The sequence below is a fragment of the Adiantum capillus-veneris genome, chromosome 10 (assembly GCF_014529385.1).
Source record: "Adiantum capillus-veneris isolate H3 chromosome 10, ASM1452938v2, whole genome shotgun sequence".
In the NCBI taxonomy this organism is placed as follows: domain Eukaryota; kingdom Viridiplantae; phylum Streptophyta; class Polypodiopsida; order Polypodiales; family Pteridaceae; genus Adiantum; species Adiantum capillus-veneris.
Window position 1 is genome coordinate 93767536 of NC_140940.1, and position 19911 is coordinate 93787446.

The 19911-nt window shown below is 42.9% G+C and overlaps 1 protein-coding gene across 1 annotated transcript; it reads left to right on the forward strand.

The window, feature by feature from the left end:
- Nucleotides 1-19009: 19009 nt before the first annotated feature.
- Nucleotides 19010-19699, forward strand: LOC147449258 (uncharacterized). The gene is made up of 3 exons (XM_086522583.1): nucleotides 19010-19173; nucleotides 19258-19590; nucleotides 19681-19699. Exons 1-3 carry the CDS (start codon nucleotides 19028-19030, stop codon nucleotides 19697-19699), a joined length of 498 nt encoding a protein of 165 aa, XP_086378709.1. The 5' UTR covers nucleotides 19010-19027.
- Nucleotides 19700-19911: the final 212 nt, after the last annotated feature.

The window sequence follows — 19911 nt, forward strand, 5'->3', positions numbered from 1 at the left end:
CAGGAAATAGTGCTTCTTTTCCATACACCAAATGAAATGGAGTAAACCCTGTACCTGTCTTCACCGAAGTACGGTAAGCCCATAATGCACTAGGCAATTCCAAATCCCAATTCTTTCCTTGGTGCTCTATCACTTTCGAAAGAATCTGTACCAACTCACCATTGAATCTTTCATTTAAGCCATTACACTGTGGGTAATAAGGAGTGGTATGCTGGTGCCTAATCTTCATCTTTGCGCATAAGAAGTCTAGCAGTTTAGCTCTAAATCCTGGCCCCTTATCTGAGAGTAGCTCTAATGGCACCCCAAACTTGCAACATATTTCATCATACACAAATTTTTCCACATCCTTTGCAGTGATCTGTTTTACTGCTATAGCCTCTGTCCATCTAGAGAGATAGTCCACTGCCGTCAAAATATAGCTTTTGCCCCTGCTTGTGATAGGTAACGGGCCTACTGCATCAATCCCCCACTTTTCAAACACATCAAACGCCATAATGGTTTTCTGTAGCTCTGGCTTCAATACTCTCTTCCCAAATGCTTGACACCTATTGCAAGACCTACACCAATGGTGAACATCCTTCTGCAAACTAGGCCATACATACCCCTCTTGCAAAATCTTATGCAAGGTGATCTTTAGAGCAAAATGGCCACCACATGCGCCTTCATGATTCTCTTCAAACACTTTGTAAAGCTCCTCCCGCCAAGGTACATGTCTCAACACGAGATCAGCCCCTTTCACGTATAAGACATCACCAATCAATTTGTACCTGTATGCTCTACGCACAAAGCCATACTTCTTAGACTTCTGAATCTCCTTTGGAATGATTCCTGTTAGCAAAAACTCCTCTTCTTGAGCCAAACTTTCCCGGCCATGATAAAGAGGTAAAGTGGTCCTCAACACAAATAGCTCCCCAATCATGCCTTGAGCTGCTTCATGTGCCTCTCCATTTAGAGCACGTTCAATGTGTCTGATGATCCATGCTTCGAACTTTTTTAAGAGGCCTTTAATTCTGAAGCACATTTCCTTCAATGAGGTGTTCTTGCTCTTCCACACACCCAGCACTTGCTTCACCACTAACAAGGCATCACCTTTTATGCTCAACCTTCGAACCCCATGCTTCAAACAAATGTGTAATCCGGCTTCCAGAGTAGCATATTCAGCCTCATTGTTACTATGAGCATCCAATTTGAACCCTCTCTTGCATACTAGCTTCCCCTCTGGATCATAAAGTGCTATACCCCCTGAAGCTGCATCATGGCTCTTTCTGTATGAACCATCAAAGAACAACACATGTGCATTGCTGATCTGTGGCACTTCTTCAACTACCTTTCTCACCACCTCTTCCTTAACAATAAGGGGATTCTCCTTGTAGGTCAACAAATCAGCTGGGGTAGCCCTTGTACTATCTTCCACTAGAAAAGAGAACTCAAACTCTTGCAGCTCAATTACCCATTTCTTCACCACATTTGACATATTAGTACCATTAATTAACTGTGGCAAAAAGGCATAACTCGTCAAGAAAACAAAAGGTCGTGGTAGCAAGTAATGACGAAATCATCGACAAGCAAATATTACACTAGCCATCACTAGCTCTACTTCCGAGAACTTTCTCTCCGCTACCAACTTCACTCGGCTTGCACAATACACTGGCCTCATATAATGGCTGCCCTTCCCTTTTTTCAAGAGCATGGCTCCAATGGCATCATCCCCTACTGAGGGATTTACATAAAAAACTTTCTCCCAATCAGGAGCCTGCATGGCTGACAACCCCCTAACACCTCTTTCACCTCTTGAAACACTTCTTCACACTTGTCATCCCATTGCAATGGATCATGCTTTGCCACTTGTTGTAATGGATAAAGAATCTGAGAAGACAATGGAATAAACCTTGCCATGTACTTCACTTTGTGTATAAAGGTTGCCAATTGCTTCGTACTCGTAGGTGATGGAAGAAGAATAATAAACTTAACCTTGTCTGGATCAGCCTCAATGCCATTTTCTGACACCATATGGCCCAATAACTTCACCCTTGGCTGTGCTAGATGACATTTCTTTGGATTTAGTTGTCCTCCACATTCATCATGTCGAGCCAATACCATTTGCAACTTCTCATGGTGTTCATCCCTATTGCTATAAACACAGAAGTCATCCATAAAAGCTTGAACACAACTACCAATGAATGGTTCCAACACCCAATTTGCTCTCTCTTGATAGAAGGAAGGTCCATTGACAACCCAAATGGCAATACTGTGTAGCAATAGCAGCCCCATGGCGTAATAAAAGTGGTATTTGTGCGGTCTTTAAGAGCAATCTTCAATTGAAAAAAGCCTGAAAAACCATCACACACATTGTACCTCTCATAACCTGCCACTGAATCCAAGATCTGATCGATGAATGGAAGAGGATATGGGTTCTTCTTAGTGGATGCGTTTAAGGGTTTAAAATCTACACAAATTCTCCACTTCCCATCCTTCTTTGGACTGACTACATTTGGACTCACCCATTCTGTGGTCTCCACAGGGACTATGAACCCTGCCTTCAACAACTTGTCCACCTCTTCTCGCAAGGCTTCCATTTGCTCTTGACCCATCCTTCTTAGCCTTTGCCGCACTGGCTTAGCACCTTCTTTCAGCTCTATATGCATCTCTTCGCCCTTGAACCCTCTGATGTCTTCATATGAAGTAATGAACCCATTAGGAAAACTAGCCAGCATGTGCAAATATATATCCTTCTCCATAGCTGAGAGGTCTCCACTGATCATTTGTGTCATCAATTCCTGCTTCTTTGACAACTCAACCTTGGTTTGAATCAGCCCTTCAATCACTTCATAAGGCCCTTCACTTTCATCTTCAACCTCATTCGCAAATGCAACTAAACCAAACTCTTGGATTTCTTTGTCCATCAAAAGAAATGCAACATCAGCATCCTCATCACTGCTGGTAGTGCTATCACTGTCCTCATTTGTCACCGTGGAAGAGTCTTCATCACTAGACTCATCCTCATCTTCATAAAGCTCCTCTAATCGTTTCTTTGTGTCCATATTATAAAGCTTCTTGGTACCTGTCTTTCCATAGAGGCTAATCGTACCATGTCGCCAATCTTGAACAGCTCCCACTGCACGTAACCATGGTCTGCCCAGTATAATAGGATATGCTCCCAACCCGGCTGGCATCACATGAAAATCAACCACTGCCTTTGCATCATATGCCTCCACTTCTAAGCTCTTTACAACACCCAAGCATTTTACTTTTTGATGGTTTGCCAATCTGATCCAAAAAACTGACACCCCAGCCACTGTGAGACCCATCTTCTCAATGCATGAGTGTGTTATGACGCGTATTTGGGCTCCGCCATCCACATAACCTTGTCCCAAATTTTTCGTTTTATGCCACACATCTACTATTGGACAAATGTCTGGTAGCTCATCCATTGCCAACACCTTTACTGAACCTCTCTCTGGCTCTTTCTCCATTGGGTTAACCATCCTCTTCCACTGTCGCTTTAGCTTAGGCACCATCTCTATAAGCTTCCCAAAAGTAACATCTGCCTTCCTGCTCGTAGATCCTCCTTCAAGTCATAGCTTAATTGCCCATCCCCTATTGGAAAATCTGAAACATGAAACTTTCGACGAGCTCTCCTTTTTCTCTTGGCCTTGACATCCTCGCCTTCATGGCTGTTTCCTTTCTTCTTTCCAGGACCTGGGGCACTTCTTCCTTCCTTTTCCTCTGTGGTCCTCTTCCCAATAGGCATCACTAATGTATCCTCTAGCTTTGATGCCTTCTCCAAGGTGACTACACTTAGCACTTTTGTCTTTCCCTTTTCCTCCTGGTCAGTCCACTGGTTCCTTCGTCTCCCTTAATTTCGATGCCATAGTCATTTGACCTAGTTATCACCTGTCTTGGCAATGGATACATGTCTCCCCCCATCCTTGGTGGCTTATCACATTGCGGGCTGATGTGACCCAACTCTCCACAATTGTAACATGTGGGCGTCCGCCTCCAAAACCTACCATTGCTTTGTCCAACACCATTCCTAGGTCTTTCTTCATCTCCTGTCTGATTTGCATACCTCCCTCGACCTCGATTATTTCCCACTTGACCTAGCATGTTTAGGCTAAGATTCTTCATCAAATCTACCACTTGCCTCATGTCTTGCCTTAGCCCATCATCTTGCACCGATGTAGTGACCACTGCTGGCATAACCTGAGTAGTAGCAGGAACCACTGGTTCATGATGAACCCCTCACATGCGACCTTGTAAAGAGTCCATAGGCTGAAATTCAGACCTCATGGGCAAAGACTCCACCCCTAACTAGCTCATTTTCCTCAGCTTCCACTCTTTGTTCCTTGCTACCTCTAGTGCATCTTCATATGTCCTAGGCTTCTTTAGCTCCACTCTCCAACGTATATTCTCCCAAAGACCAGCCAAGAACCTGTCCTTCTTCATCATGTCAGGTGGGGGTACCTGTGGTGCTAAGGCCTTGCACATCCTCTCCCATGCCAATGAGAACTTACGTATGTACGCATCTACTGGCTCACCTTTCTTTTGCACCAAAGCTTGTACTTCTTGCCACACTTTGTCAGGATCTTCTATCTTCACAAACTCCACCTCCAACCCATGCCGTAGATTGTCCCAAATCAACCTTACGGGGGGATCAGCCATACGCAACTCCTCTTCAAATGCCTTGGACCAAACTCGTGCATCACTCTTCAAACAGATTTGGAGAAGACGTAACATCTGCACAACGTCATGAATCTGGTTTCTAATGCAGGCAACCTCCATCTTTTCCAGAAAGTCTTCCACATCTTCATCACTTCTTCCATGAAACTCCGGATAAGAGAAAGCCATGGCTACCCAAGTTATGATGCTTTGAGAACCCCTTTGAAGACACGTGCAAGAACCCAAAACTTTTACTGACTCAATTCCCAGAATCTTCAATGGAGCTCAACTTTAGATAAGGACAAACACATGCACATCAAATGAGTTTTCATAGTTGATCATCGGAATTACAACAGGCAAAGGACATTCGAGTATCTCCCTTAATCTTCTTGGCCCGAACATAAAGACTATGCGCTGCTAGAAAAAAATCTTCCTGGACACATGAACATTTATCTGGATTCTTTGAGTTAAATGAAATGGAGTGACTTGAGGGCCATTTTGATCATCCATTAAAGCCAACCATGCAGCTCCCAAGAAGGCACACCTGACTTATCCTCTGATTTTTCCAAAATTTCAGCAGCATAACAGCATAAAATGGCTCAAAAGACCAAAAGACCAGCCATCATAACTTGGAAAAATTTTGACAGAGTTTCCCTAGAAGTAGAGCAATGAGAACCCAAAATATAGATTGTATCTGTATGCATAAACTGTCAACAATAGAACCCGAGCATCAAATAGGACTCACTAGTACATAGCCTATGGCGAGGTCACAAAAACGGTGTTCCAGCTACCTGTATCACCGAAAGGATATCCACATTTGAGAATCCCCCAGCTCAATAAAACCTCACGCTATCGACCCTCAGACAAAGGCTAATGCAAATCGCGTATAGTCAAGTCTCAGAAATGACTATCTTCCAGACCAAGTCTCAAAAATGGCTAGGAGTGCCAAATAAAACCAAATATGGCTCCACAAATGCATACAATGGCAGTTTCCACAAGTAACGTACAATCCAACAGACAATGCGCTCAAACAGGCGCCAAGTGATGCATACCCACAACAACTGCAAGTGACACCACTACTAGTATATCCCTGTACTCCAGCTACCTGTACGTGTGTGAATCACCTGTCCCTGTAACCTGTAACCTGTAACCTATAACCTGTAACCTGTAACCTGTAATCTTCAACCTATAATCCCGAATCTTGAAGCTTGAAGCTCGAAGCAGAAGGTACTCGAAGAAGATCCTCCATGGGGGCGCCAAAAGAATGTGAGCGGGATGGAAACACACAGAACGCCTCTATAACGATCCGACACACACTCTTGGGAAGATACACACACACACACTATGGGGCACCGCTCGGCTTACACAACACACCTGGCTGAGACAGGGAACACACCTATGGAGTGAGAGGAGAGAGACTATCCACTTGCCCACTCCAGACAGACACACACACACACACACACACACACACACCCAAAAAACTCATCTCAAAAGAGGGGAACTTCTGATAATTAGATACAAATGAGCTTGGGCCAACACCAAGGGGAAAACAGATCACACAATATGGGTAAAATAAGCCAGATACAATCACAAACTAGAGCAGAAACTTCGCTCATAGGAGAAACTTACACAGAAAAACAGCAGGAAAAGAGTGAGGAATTTGGCAAAATGGACAGCGCCATCGTGTCCGGAACGGCCCAAAACCCCAGTCTACAATGTCAAAGTGCTCAAATCCGACCTCGGATGAGTAGTTTACGGCCAAAACAAGCTCCAAAATGAGCAAAAACACACCTGCGGCTGTTCCTCCTCTCTTCTCCATGTTTTTTCTGTTCTTCTCTCTATTTTTTCAGTTCCCACACTTAGATTTTTTAGTTGGGCACCCTTGGCCTTTTAGATGACCTCAAACGGACCCCGAACAGGCCAAAAACTGACCTCGCAGTGCATAGTTGTCACCCTGCTGCATCCGTATGCACACCTGGCACTCGATTTTTTCTAATAATGTGTCTCGCCACCACGTGAAGTTTTCTCAAAAAGTGGTCCTCATGATGACCTTTCTGCATATTTATCACAAGGAAACACCCACGTTGTGTCCGTACTTCTCCGCGTGCAAGTATTGACCCCGTTCGACCTCCTGACGCCACTCGATGCCATTTGACGCACCTGCTTACCTCATGTCGTCGGCCCGCGGATAGATTCCTCGAGAAGTTTTACGCGCTACCAACTCCTCCTTATTGTAGAAAAAACACAGTGGTACTGATAATAGTAAAATCGCAGCACTATGTACACCCTGTCCTACCTGTACACACGTGGGCCCCACGTAACCACTTGGCTATGGAAATTGGGTAATCCTTTATTTGATGCACCATGCATGTGTATGTACATATGCGCAATCCCTTGCTCAAAAAAACTCCTGACAACGTATCCCCAGTCTCAATCCCAAGGCCTCAAACACCTTCAAAGGTGCAGAGAGCTAGCAAGGAGTGAGGTAAGGGAAGAGTAAGAAGAAGTAACATAGGATAAAGAAATAGTCTCCTACCTTGTATTACTCTTTTAGCTTTGCATAGCATAGTAGCATAGTAGTAGAGATGAAGAAGATGGAAAGCTTTTGATTTGGAGCATGGTTCTTGATTGCATTTGCATTCCATAGACAAGAAGTGTTGGTGTAGGCTCTCAACTTCTGAAAAATATTGGAGAAGGAGGTGAAGGTCTTGCTTCACACCAAGAGTGTGTGTCAGGGTGTATATCTTGCAATCACACCTCCTCCTTGCCTGGGTCGACCCCTCCTTCTAGCTCATGCTTGAAGCTCATTGGATCATGTCAAGCGTACCCAATCACAAGCCTAGGTCATTTCAAGCAATAGAGGTAGACTTTGGACAAGTTTCCTCCTTTCCCTTTGAGAGAAAGAGCTTGAATAATGCTTAAACATTTAATTAAGCCCTAGAATACCTTAAGGCCCTAGGTCTAAGGACTTTTAACACTAACCTTTGGAGGTATTTAATGAAGCTAACCCTAAGGTCTTTTAAACTCCATTATATGGTCATTGATCTTTGATAGACCATCGCCCTTTTGGACGAGTTGCCTTCTCTCCCTTTGGTCCTGTGCTGAGCTAGATCTAAAAGCACATGTCCATATTCTAACTCTTGTTCCCATTTATTTTCCCACATTAAATGATCAGTTCAATATGAGAAAATCATTTGGGTTAGTTAAGTATTAGATTTTATGACAATGCCCATCTATGTTCTCAGCTGTATAAAGAGCAAGATTCTTGATGGTACACAAAGACGATTGATGCCACTTACTGCTATACTGCTCAACCTGCTTTTTGGCTTAATGAGGAAGATAATGTTGCAATTAAGCTTGAGAGGAGTTGGCTTACGTGACAAAAATGATGACTACTAGCATAGTAGCATAGTAGTGGAGATGAAGAAGATGGCAAGATTTTGCTTTGGATCATGGCTCTTGGTTGGATTTGCATTCCATAGCCAAGAAGTGTTGGTGTAGGTTCTCAACTTCTCAGCAAGCTTGGAGAAGGAGATGAAGTTCTTGCTTCACACCAAGAGAGTGTGTGTGAGGGTGTATATCTTGAAAGCACACCCCGTCCTTGCTTGGGTCGACCCCTCCTTCTAGCTTATACTCGAAGCTCATTGGCTCATGTCAAGCCTACCCAATCACAAGCGTAGGTCATTTCAAGCAATAGAGGTAGACTTTGGACAAGTTTCCTCCTTTCCCCTTTGAGAGAGAGAGCTTGAATAATGCTTAAACATTTAATTAAACAAACTAAATTATCATTGGACCCCTTTAGAGGCCAACCAATAGGCTTTAGGCGCCTTATGAGGGCAACATGGGGGGTAGCTTGACATGTGTGCTTGTTGCCTCTTTTGTCTTGGGCTTGCCTTGAGTGAGTGAGTGTGTGTGTTCTCTCTCATGTTCCTACTTGTAGGGATTGTCCCCCCTTGTGTAGGGATCTAGGTTGACTTTGGAACACCTCACCCCTTAAGCACCTTAGTCATGAAGCCCCTCAAGCACATTAGTCATAAAGAATGAGAAGCACCTCAAGCACCTAATTAGTCATCAAGCATGACAAGCACCTCAAGCACATGCTTAGCTTATCTAAGGTCTAAAATACCTCAAGGTCCTATGTATAATGACTTTTAACAGTAAGCTTTGGAGTTCTTTAATGAAGCTAACCCTAAGGTCTTTTAAACTTCATTATCTGGTCATTGCTCTTTTATAGACCATCTCCCTTTTGGACATGTTGCCTTCTCTCCCTTTGGTCTCGTGCTAAGCTAGATCTAAAAGCACATGTCTATATTCTAATTCTTGTTCCCATTTACTTTTCCACGTTAAATGATCAGTTCAATATGAGAAAATCATTTGGGTTAGCTAAATATTAGATATTTTGACACTGCACATTCCGTGTTCTCAACTGTATAAAGAGCAAGATTCTTGATGGTACACAAAGACGATTGATGCCACTTACTACTGTACTGTTCAACCTGCTTTTTGGCTTAATGGGGAAGATAATGTTGCAAAAGCTTGAGAGGGAAGTAGATACTATCTAGAGAGCTTAATGGAGAAGAAGCAGGAGACTTGTTGAGAAAAGAAAGAAGGATGATCTAGCAGAAGGATATGTTGTAGATCTTTAGCTTTAGGTAAAGGTGTTTAGTGAGGTTCATGGAAAAATGGAAAGCTTGTGCTTGAGGAGAATGCAACAAGCTTGAGGAGAATGCAGTAAGCTTGAGGAGGGAAAGGAGGTTCAAACTTCTGCTGTAGAGCTTTTGGGAGGGAAAAATGAAGGGGAGGAAAGAGAAGCAGCTTACAAGGTGAATTGAAGAGAAGTGAGAGATGGTATAGTAGAGAGAGAGAGGGAGGGAATGATCATCACATTTTTGGAGGGACCCCCTTTTAGGAGAGAGCCGGGAGGAATTGGCAGCCACTAGAGAGAGGAAGGATTGGGTTTTACTCAACTATTTAGAGAAAAGTTTAGTTTTTGGAACTTATCAGAGATTTCTTCTTTATATTTTATAAAAGAGTACAATTTTGACCACTTACTTTTAGGCCCGGCCATACCCACGATTTTAGTCCACATGGCATCCACCCATTTCCCCCTTTCATAATCTCCTTTTTAACCCATGGCAAATAAAGAGGCTCCCTTAGATCCCTTCCTAATGGATTACGCCGATTTGTCTTTGGACCTCTTAAGTGTGAATTTATGCATATACTAATGGATCTTTTAAATTACATGTTGGGCTATCAGTTATATATCATAGAGGTATCAAATCCTATCCTTTAGTACGTGTCCACGGTTTGCATGACATGACAATGATGCTTCTAGCAAGTGTGCTTTAGACATTGTCGAGAAGTGCCCAGTGCGGTTGGCCTTTGATTGTGAGAGTTCCCAACAAAATTAAACGAGTCACAAAAGATATGAAGAAAAAGACACACCAAAAAAGAACAAAACTCCAGCCATGAAAGCTTTACTCTAAAAGAAAACCAAGATCAACTCGAAACTCTTGTCTTTGTGATGATTGGGTGTAGCCTCACTCCCAATTGCACAAATACAATGTATGTTTCCCCTATTAAAACGCTTTCTTGCTCCTTGAATTCTTCGTCAAGGCCATTTTATGGAAGCTTCAACACTTTCATAGACAAGCTTACACACCTTTTTGAAGAGAAGAAAACCTAAGTGGAACCCTCGTACGCTCAAACATGGGGTTAGAACAATGCACGACTGCACTAGTGACTCCATAGAAGAAGTATCCCTTCACAGAGAGGCTAAATGAGCTGGTATTCCTCTTATAAAATGTTACTCCAACTATCATAGTCATGGAAATGTTAGTGATGTGGCCTTTTGAGCCATTGTTGACCCTTTTTGGGTCATTTTGATGACCATTTTTTGTCATTTTAAGCCAGGAAATGTCCTTTTTTCCCCGTAAAAAGCCCAAACGAGCTGGAAAAAATTCCTAAACTTGTGGAAAACTTGCACTACAATCAAATTACACGTTGAACCTCATTTTTCCACTTGGAAAGCACTTTAGATACATCGTTTATGGCTGTAGACAAATTCTGTTGTTTTGGGTTGAAATCGTCCGCACTGAACTTTCTAGGTGAAACAAGTGTGCCATCTCCATGCACTCGAGAAAAGATCAATCAAATAGGGTTGCACTCGAGAAAAGATCAAGCAGAAGAAAATAAAAGTGAGGTGAACATTTTGTTTTCTCATTATAAGCGTGCCACAAGACGATAACGTGAGATCGTGCTGTGTAATATTGTAATTTTTTTGCAAAATGTAGTTATGAATGTGTGATCTTACTTCACCCCTTTTCTGAAGATCAACAATACGCTTCGTCCTTTTTTAATTTTGACGGCTTTGGAATGCCCTTGTCTTCAAATAACATGAGATGCCCTAGATTGACACTCGATGGGCGGATCCACAGAGGAGGGGGTGGAACCCTAGTCCAGTACTGTCGTCAACAAACGAGGATCGAAAGGCTCAACTTTGCCGAAATCGACAGAGTTAGAAAACAAATTGGCTACCCCTGCCTTGTCTGGTTAAAGGTCTCCTTTGCATTGGTAGGAGTTGGCGTACGCGACAAAACTGATGACGATTGGCAGGGGTTCTACCCCCGCGGTGCGGATGCGCCCGAATTATTAGTGCTAGTGCGGATGGGGACTAAAATGAATATTTGTTGATTCCCAATTTCCCATTTATAAAAAATGTGTGCGACCTTATTAGCTAAAGTTAGAAAGGCTACTTCAACCTTTTTCAAAATCTTGTTTTTCAAAGGTAACCTAAAGTTGACCGACTGAAAGCAAGGTAAGTATATAAAGGATGAGAAGGCAATTCCAAAGGTGATTCAAAAATGACGAACGCAGGTGTGCTCATTGGAGTCATAGTGGTGGCTGCGTTTATGGTGGCGAGTGGGAGCGCAGGAGTACAGCACCGTGCGCGTAGGCAACGAGAACGGATGGAGTCTCCGCACCAACTTCACGGCCTGGACGCTTGAGCACCATATCCATGTGGGCGACACCCTGCGTAAGTAGAGACAGAGAGAGAGAGAGAGAGAGAGAGAGAGAGAGAGAGAGAGAGAGAGTTTATGTGTCTGTGTTTTTGTGTGTGCAGTGTTTGAGTATAATTATCCACAGCTCCACAACGTGCTGCTCTTGAGCCCACTTGACTGGGCCTTGTGCAACGTTAACGCCACCAAGGAGCGCCCCCTCTCTTCATGGACGAAAGCGGCTACACCATCTTCGGCCCCCTGCACCAAGCAGGAGTCTACCACTTCACATGTGGCCGCGCCGACCATTGTGACAAGGGCATGAAGCTTGGCGTCTACGTCCACCTGCTTCCGGGCCACCCCTCCGAGGCCACCCCCACTCCTCCTGATCTCGACTACCCCACTCCACCTCCAATCGACTACTCTTGAAGTCGGCCCACTCCAGTCTTTCCCCTCTCCCATATCTACTCCCCCGGTCTCCTGATGGACAACTCCCGTCCTTCCCCACTCCCTCTTGTGCATCTGCTACATCCTCTCCTTCATTATGGGCCACATCATCATTGTCATGCATGAAGAAGCGGGCCTGCTCTTTTTTTTCCCCCTTCGGTTTTTGATGTATAAATAAAGAACGAAGATTTTTGGATTCTCGCTCTCTCTCTCTCTCTCTCTCTCTCTCTCTCCTTCTCCTTTGCTTTGTGAAATTGAATCATATTGTTATAGTATGTACAATAGGTCCACTAGGGCTTTCCTACTTAGCTCCTGTGGTGTCAAAGTCAACGCATCTTCATTCATTCTATCATTGATTAAGTTCAAAGTGATAGAAGACCTGAAGATTTTATACTTTTCATACATAAAAGTATTCTAATAGTTCATATGAACGATAAGAACCAAATTCTAAAGGAGTGTAAACATCTATGCATGCCTTCATCTTCTGTCTTAATGAATGCAAATGTTGATATTGTATCTAGTCACTTTAATTCCCCATGCAGTCTATCGACCAATGCATTGAGCATTTGGGCAAAACCTAGTCCTTGTCTCTTGCATCTATGTCTTGATTGATTGGCACTTGTTTCCCATTGATACATGCTTTAGATGACTTTTTAGCTTGTACCTTCTTCTCATGTGCAAACAGGGAAGAGCAATTCCCGGAGAGTCCACCCCTTGATCAATAAAGCTTGACCCTTTTTTGTACATATGAAGAGCTTTTTTCCCTAACACCAAAGCAGGACGGTTGTGAAAAACAAAACTCCAATACAATGATTCTTGGCCTATGGAATTCCTAAAATACCTCGCACGCCCCTGCCAAATGAGCTTGGAGGCAACCATCTTCCAAAATTTAATAAGCATGGTAGAGACGTCATACCCACTTTTAATTATAACAGCAGAGAACAATTTCTCCCATGTAGGCAAAGTCTTAGTACCGTGAAAATATACAACAGGATGTTCAACTGCAAACCAAATACATTCAACACAATTTCTCTTTCTTTCCAACACATATTGTACTAATGTTGCCCTCAGGGATTTAATATTTACGTAATTACCAAAAAAATTGTGTGATCACAAGGTCTTGTTGACATATTTACATAATCACAGTTAACATGATCACAAACAAGCCGGTTCAGAGCAACCTGGAAACCCACAAAAAGCCCGCCGGGCTTTTGCGTTTTCCTGCCGGGCCCTCCGGGAAGACCCTAGAGCCTGGTGGGCTACAGCTTAATATCATAGAGGGCCCAAATCGGGCACGTTCGGTGTTTTTTGGTGAGACACACACACACACACACACACACACACACACACACACACACAGAGAGAGAGAGAGAGAGAGAGAGAGAGAGAGAGAGAGAGAGAGAGAGAGAGAGAGAGAGAGAGAGATGACCATCTTTGTAGGCACGTCGAGAGGAGAGAGGGGGTCGTGTGTGTGTGTGTGTGTGTGTGTGTGTGTGTGTGTGTGTGTGTGAGAGAGAGAGAGAGAGAGAGAGAGTTCAATGAATATCTTCGTTGTGGAGCTACGTAGTGTTGCCACAATTATAATGACTACTTGCACGCAAAAAACAAAGATCATTTGATACACTTACAACCACAAATAGCTTGTAGATGCGTTAGCACATGTGCTCCAATTTTCAAGGAATGCTTGGCATTGTTGTGTAGCTCTCTCCAAGCCAATTGTGATGGTGCAGTTGAATCTCCAATGCAACGAGGAGGCAAGAAGTAGAGTTAGGATGAAGTGCCATTGCACCCTGGCTTCTACAAGTAGAATAACTACTCATTATAAATGATGTTTCTAACCATAATCCGCATCATATCATAACAATCAAAAAATAAGACTTTGATATGGGAAATTGAGTTATGTCATGTTGTTGACCCATGGGTCAACACTCCCCCCCTCCGAATTCATGTCCTCTCTGACATGACCTCATTGTCAATGTCGGTGCGGTCTTTGTTGTTGTTTTTCTTTCTTGTGATTTATGTCCTTCATATCCATCTATTGTTGTCATTATAGGGCTATTGCTAGATCTAAATTCAAAAGAAGCCAATCTTGTTCAGCTTGACTCTTATCATCATGGATAGATAAAGCTCCAAATGCATCCATTGGAAGTTGTTTAGTAACTTGATCACAACCTCTTTTTGTTTCCATAAATATGATCACTTTACTTCCATCCATCATTCACATATTTATGGAAACAAAAAGAGGTTGTGATCAAGTTACTAAACAACTTCCAATGGATGAAATACAATCGTTTTGATTTGAGATTCAAAACCCATGTTTGCTAGGGGCTTTTTAATTCTTTGCCTTCTTCGTATCACTGGTGCCGACATTTTTCTCCATTGCTTTCATGTTCAGTTAAAATAAGTAAAAAAACTTTTCAATATATTAGAAAAACAATCACTAAGAAAGCAATCAAATCTACACAATATGAGATTTGCAATGCACTCTAGTCAATTCCACATATCGACCACATATGTTCTGAGAGAACATACACATTGCAATGCACTCTCTACATGACATTATGGAAACAAAAATAATATGAAATAGTCAATGTAATTAAGAATATAATGTTATATATCCTCTGCCATCTGAAAACAATAAGACACAACTATTTTCACATGCTACAAAGAATCATCAACATTTACATTGAAATGATGATAATTATTTGCAAAACACACATGAAAGAAATAATATCGATGATTGACCATCTCATGCACTGACAATCTTTTAAATATAATACATAATTCACTCCCTATATAAACCAATGCATAAAACAAGGCAATGAAATATTAAATACAATTACACAATTAAGCAATGAGGACTACTTGTACCCAATCAAGGATTGTAGCTCCCTTATGCATCCAATTCAATATATAAAAGCTATTTTCACCCAATTAAAGATTATAGCTCTCATATTGTGCAGTGGAAATGTTCAAATCTATGATGTGGAAAAATGCAAGACTTCAAGGATCTTTATATACTTACACTAGTACAGGACATCCGACCCTTGACTATCAACTCGTTATTTAAATATGCTCATCTTCTAAAACCAACTATAGCCCTTTTATGGACCAATGGCTTCGTCACAATGAGCATAACTCTCGAAATTCTCAATTGTTTTGGTTTAGTACGTTTACTTTCTGTGAAGGATTTAAATATTTTTAGAAGTGGTTACCGAATTAGGAATCACGTTCGGCCCAAGAAAAGGACCCGTGACTCTGTAACCTTAGGTCAATTCACAAGGAGATGACTATACCCGACGCTCGGATATACTCCCCAGGGATTTGCCTAGTTAAAATGTCAAAGTAAGAAGAGGTTTACTATATACAGTCTGGCCCGCCGGGCTTTTCCATTTTCCCGGCGGCCCCACCGGTAAAGCACTACAACCTGGCGGGACCCGCAGGGAAAATGGGATAGCCCGACGGGCCTACCGGCTCTATTGGTTTTTGCAGGTCACCATCAAGATCACGTTAACAATTAACGTGATCACGTGATTTTCTTGTGTAAATACTAGAGTTATTAACGTAATCACATGATTGTGATTACGTGAATGAAATCCCTGGTTGCCCTTCTAGCCACTACATGGGTGTCAAGTTCTAATATGCCCAATCTCCCATGATGTCAAGGTCGAGTTCACTGAGCGATCAAAGCAGATGAGTATTTATTCTTTCCCCACAAGAACATAGCTAGGACTGAGTTAAATTTTTGAAATTAAGCCTTGGACCAATCAATGAGTGGAAGAAAGTAGAGGACTTAAGGGATCAAAATGCTCAAAATTATTTTTGACTCTAACATGCAAAGGCCACTCCTTACAGTGCTAGGAAGCTATTTTCTGATACACCTTATCTAGGACCCATTCCTACAAGCTTTTCTAAGACACATGAACTCCAATAGGATAACTTTAATGACTAAATATTGTACAAGTAGTAATTCTCTATCCCCTCCATATTTATGCATGAAAGTTCGGAGGATTTACCATGATTAACCTCTAGCCTAGATGCAATTGAGAACAATTCCAAAAAATCAATAGCTCTGTTGACATTTACATTGTTAGCCTTTAGGAACATAAATGTGCCATCTGCATAACCCTGCCCCATTACTTGTTTGTTGGAGAGCAGAAGACCCTACGAGAATTGGTCTTTAGCCAACTTATCCAAGTAGGTAAAAAAGGGATATGAGGCAACATCATACATAAGAGGGCTTATGGGACAACCCTATCTTATTGATCTTTTCAAAGGCATTTTATAATTTCTCATTTGTAAGAAGTCTTGAGTATGATCCTTCCCCAAGTAGATATATATTTTTCCTCACTTTTGGCCCAAACCCAATTTTGCCGAATATATGAGAGATGAACTCCCAGTACATTGTGCCAAAAGCCTTGAAGAAATATGTAATTAAGGCCAAGGGAAAACCAAGGGGTCACAGACCTAGGCCAAGGCCCTAACTACCTGGTGTGTGTAGAGGATTCTTAGAATAGACTAGGGCTAGGAATTCTAGTACTTATATAAAGGGCGGTAGGGAGGAGTATTAATCTCATGGAATTTCCCCTGATATTGCGGATTTATTAGGGCTAAGGGGAGAGGGGAGGAGGGTAGCAAGGCATGGAGGGCTTTGCATGGTGCATGTGTGGTCTCTCTCTCTCTCTCTCTCTCTCTCTCTCTCTCTCTCTCTCTCTCTCTCTCTCTCTCTCTCATGTTGTATGGTGTGGACATGGTCCCTTGCGTCAAGGAATCCGAGCAAACAAAGCTATGGGAGCGATCTCCTCCACAATAGAGGCAACCAAGACAAATACAAATTTCCATGGATATGGCCGCCTAGCAGGGATAAGAGCGCTAGACAACAGTCACAAAACATCGTGTTGTTGGGCTTGTTAAACTCGCGTTGATGAGGGGAAGAAGGTTCAACATAGTAGCCTTGATCAGCACAGTCTGTAGCGAGAACTAAAGCTCTCCCCACCTTCGTTTGCACTGCCGCCATCACTGATATGTAAAAAAACCTATCCTTTTTCACTTGAGGGATCAAAACCTTTGGGGTTCCATAGTTTTTTAGAGAAAACAACGCAAGGGAGTGTGCCCACGGGCCATTTCCCACCCATCTCTCTCGAGCTACGAAGTTACAAAGGTGGAGAGCTATGAGGTATATAGCCATCATCTTGACTCCGGCTTGTGGGGAGATGATGCAAGGCATGAAGAATGCCGGATATTTGTGAAAACACAAAACTCCTATGGACTCCATGCAAGGCATGGTGAGGATCATGGAGTCAAAATTTTGTTCTTCCAATATGCCGTCCACTCGACAAGGTGACGGATCAGCAAACTCAATTTTCTTTAGAATCTATCTTGAGTTTGAGCATGGACACAAGGTAGGATATATGATATCGACAATGCAAGGGCCATAAGATCGGCCACAATATTACATTAGTTATGTTTGATTACAAATCACGGTTTACCAAGGTACATTGGACATACTTTGATTATGGAACACATAATCAAATGTTGACTAGCAAAGCATAGGCCCAATTGGTTGACATGGTCGCAAGTAAGTAGGTTTTTTGATGTTTAGCTTGATCTTGGTTTTGTTTTGTAGGAACACTCTACAAACTTGTGAAAGATATCATGGTTGTCTCTACAAGGAGTCTTGACATTTCTTGGTCATGTCCTTTTCACCCAGTTCCGATACATGCAAGGCATATGTTTATGTCTCTATTAAGGAGGATGGCTCCAACAAAGATAACCCATACAGGTTTTTATGATGCTCCTCAACACACAAAAAAGGTGACTTCTTTCAAATGTTTAGTTCATCAATCGTAGCAGATGCATGTGACCTGTAACACAAGGTACTCTTTTAGATACATCTTACTCACAATAACCCGTTTAGCATACCCACGAGAGTTTTGAATGGATATCATTTAGATTCCATGGCATTCATGATGCCATAAAGGAGATCAACAAGAGAAAGTAGTAAAATTCTCATTGATAGTGGGAAACAACCCTAAGATTTGTTCAAAGATCTTAAAAATAACACATAGTTGTCAAATGTTGCATGGCGTGAGGCATTGAAGGGTCACAGGGTTGTAAGATATTTTTTAAAATTTTTTTTGCATGGCCCAAGGGGAGAGAATCAGAGTTGAAGGAAAATGACCTATATAGTTTTGAGTGGCTCTTGAGAGGATATGTCCATTGGATTCCGTGTCTTTTGAGTGGTTCTAGAAAGTAAACGTTAGGTGCAAGCTGCAAGCCTTAAGTAAGGCATTTTTGCAAGCTGGAAGCCTTAACTTGAGGTTGGTGGGAGGGCATATAATGAGTGCATGCATTTCATTTCTTCCCTCTTTTGGAGTGGAGACTCCTTGAGCTCCATGGAGGGAGCTCTCTTTAGGTTTAGGGCTCATGAAGCCCTGGTAGGGTAGCAAAGCCGTGCGCAAGGGCGCCCGCCTATGGCTGTTCTTGGTCATGCGTGCGCGCTGTGCATGGGGTGCCTTTGTATGCTCTTGTATTGCTCCCGTCTCTCATCCTGCTCTCCGGTTTGTGGTGGTTCTGTGCCGCGCTTCTGCTGTGCTGTGTTGCTTCACTTCTGTTGTGCTGTCCTACTTCGTGCATGAAGCCATGGCGGCATGTCACCCTGCTCACCGGCTTGTGGTGGTTCTGGCCTGCGCTTGTGCTCTGCTATCCTGCTTCTTGCATGCGGTTATTGAGAAATGGGTGGCTTGTGTAGCATGGTTCCTCTCGTTGGTCTATGGCGCTGTTGGGAGTGATTCAGTACCCTGCCTCTCCGCGGTCTTGTGTTGTTGTGATTTTCCATCCTGCTCGCCGATGGCGGATTTGGGCCGCGCTTGTGCTCTGCTGTGCTTCTCTGCGGGTGCCTTGTGTTGTTGGTTTGCTAGTCTATGGTGGATTGGGGTCGTACCTTGGTGTTGTGCTGCTCTGTATCTCGGGGTTGTGGTGCTTTGTTTGCTCGTCCCCTTCGCCGATCTGAAGCGGGTCTTGAAGATGTGGTGGCGTGCTACTTTGTGTATCGGGGTCCTGCTGCTCTGTTAGGACGTCCCCTTCGCCGATCTGTGATGGACCTTGGACACTGATTTGTTGTGCTGCTACTGTTTCCGGTGTTGTCGTGCAGCATTATCGTCCTCTCCGTCAGTCTGTGGTGGATCAGGCCATTTTGTTGTGTGTCATGCTGCTCTGTGCATCGGGGTTCTGCTGCTCTGTTAGGATGTCCCCTTCGTCGATCTGTGACGGACCTTGGACGCCGATCTGTTCTGTTGCTGCTGCTGTTTCCGGTGTTGTCGTGCTGCATTGTCGTCCTCTTCTTTGGTCTGTGGTGGATCGGGCCGTTCTGTTGTGCAGCTCTACTGCGGTGTGTTGCGCTGCTCTGCTGTGTCATCCCGCCTGCCGGTCTATGGCGGTTCAGTGTCATATGTGGCTTGTCGGCGGCATTTTGTGTTAATTTTCGGTATGCATCAAAGAGAAGCTTTTTCTATTTAATTTATTGCTTTGATTTTGGTTGGCTATTTTATTTATTGTTTTGCTCTGGTTTTTGCAGGGTGGTAAGGAGCCATTGATGGGATTGGATGGTTTGGTTGGCTGATTGTATGTGGAGGTCAAGCACAGTATGTTGAGGGCTGAATAATTTGAAGATTGTACATGTAACTTTTATGGTGTTGATGAAGTTTAAAATTATGTAATGTTTCCGAAATTATTTAATTCTTGAAGTTTGTCTATTTTGTTGATAGATTTTGTGCTTTAGTTTGCTATAGAGAATTATTTTGGTATT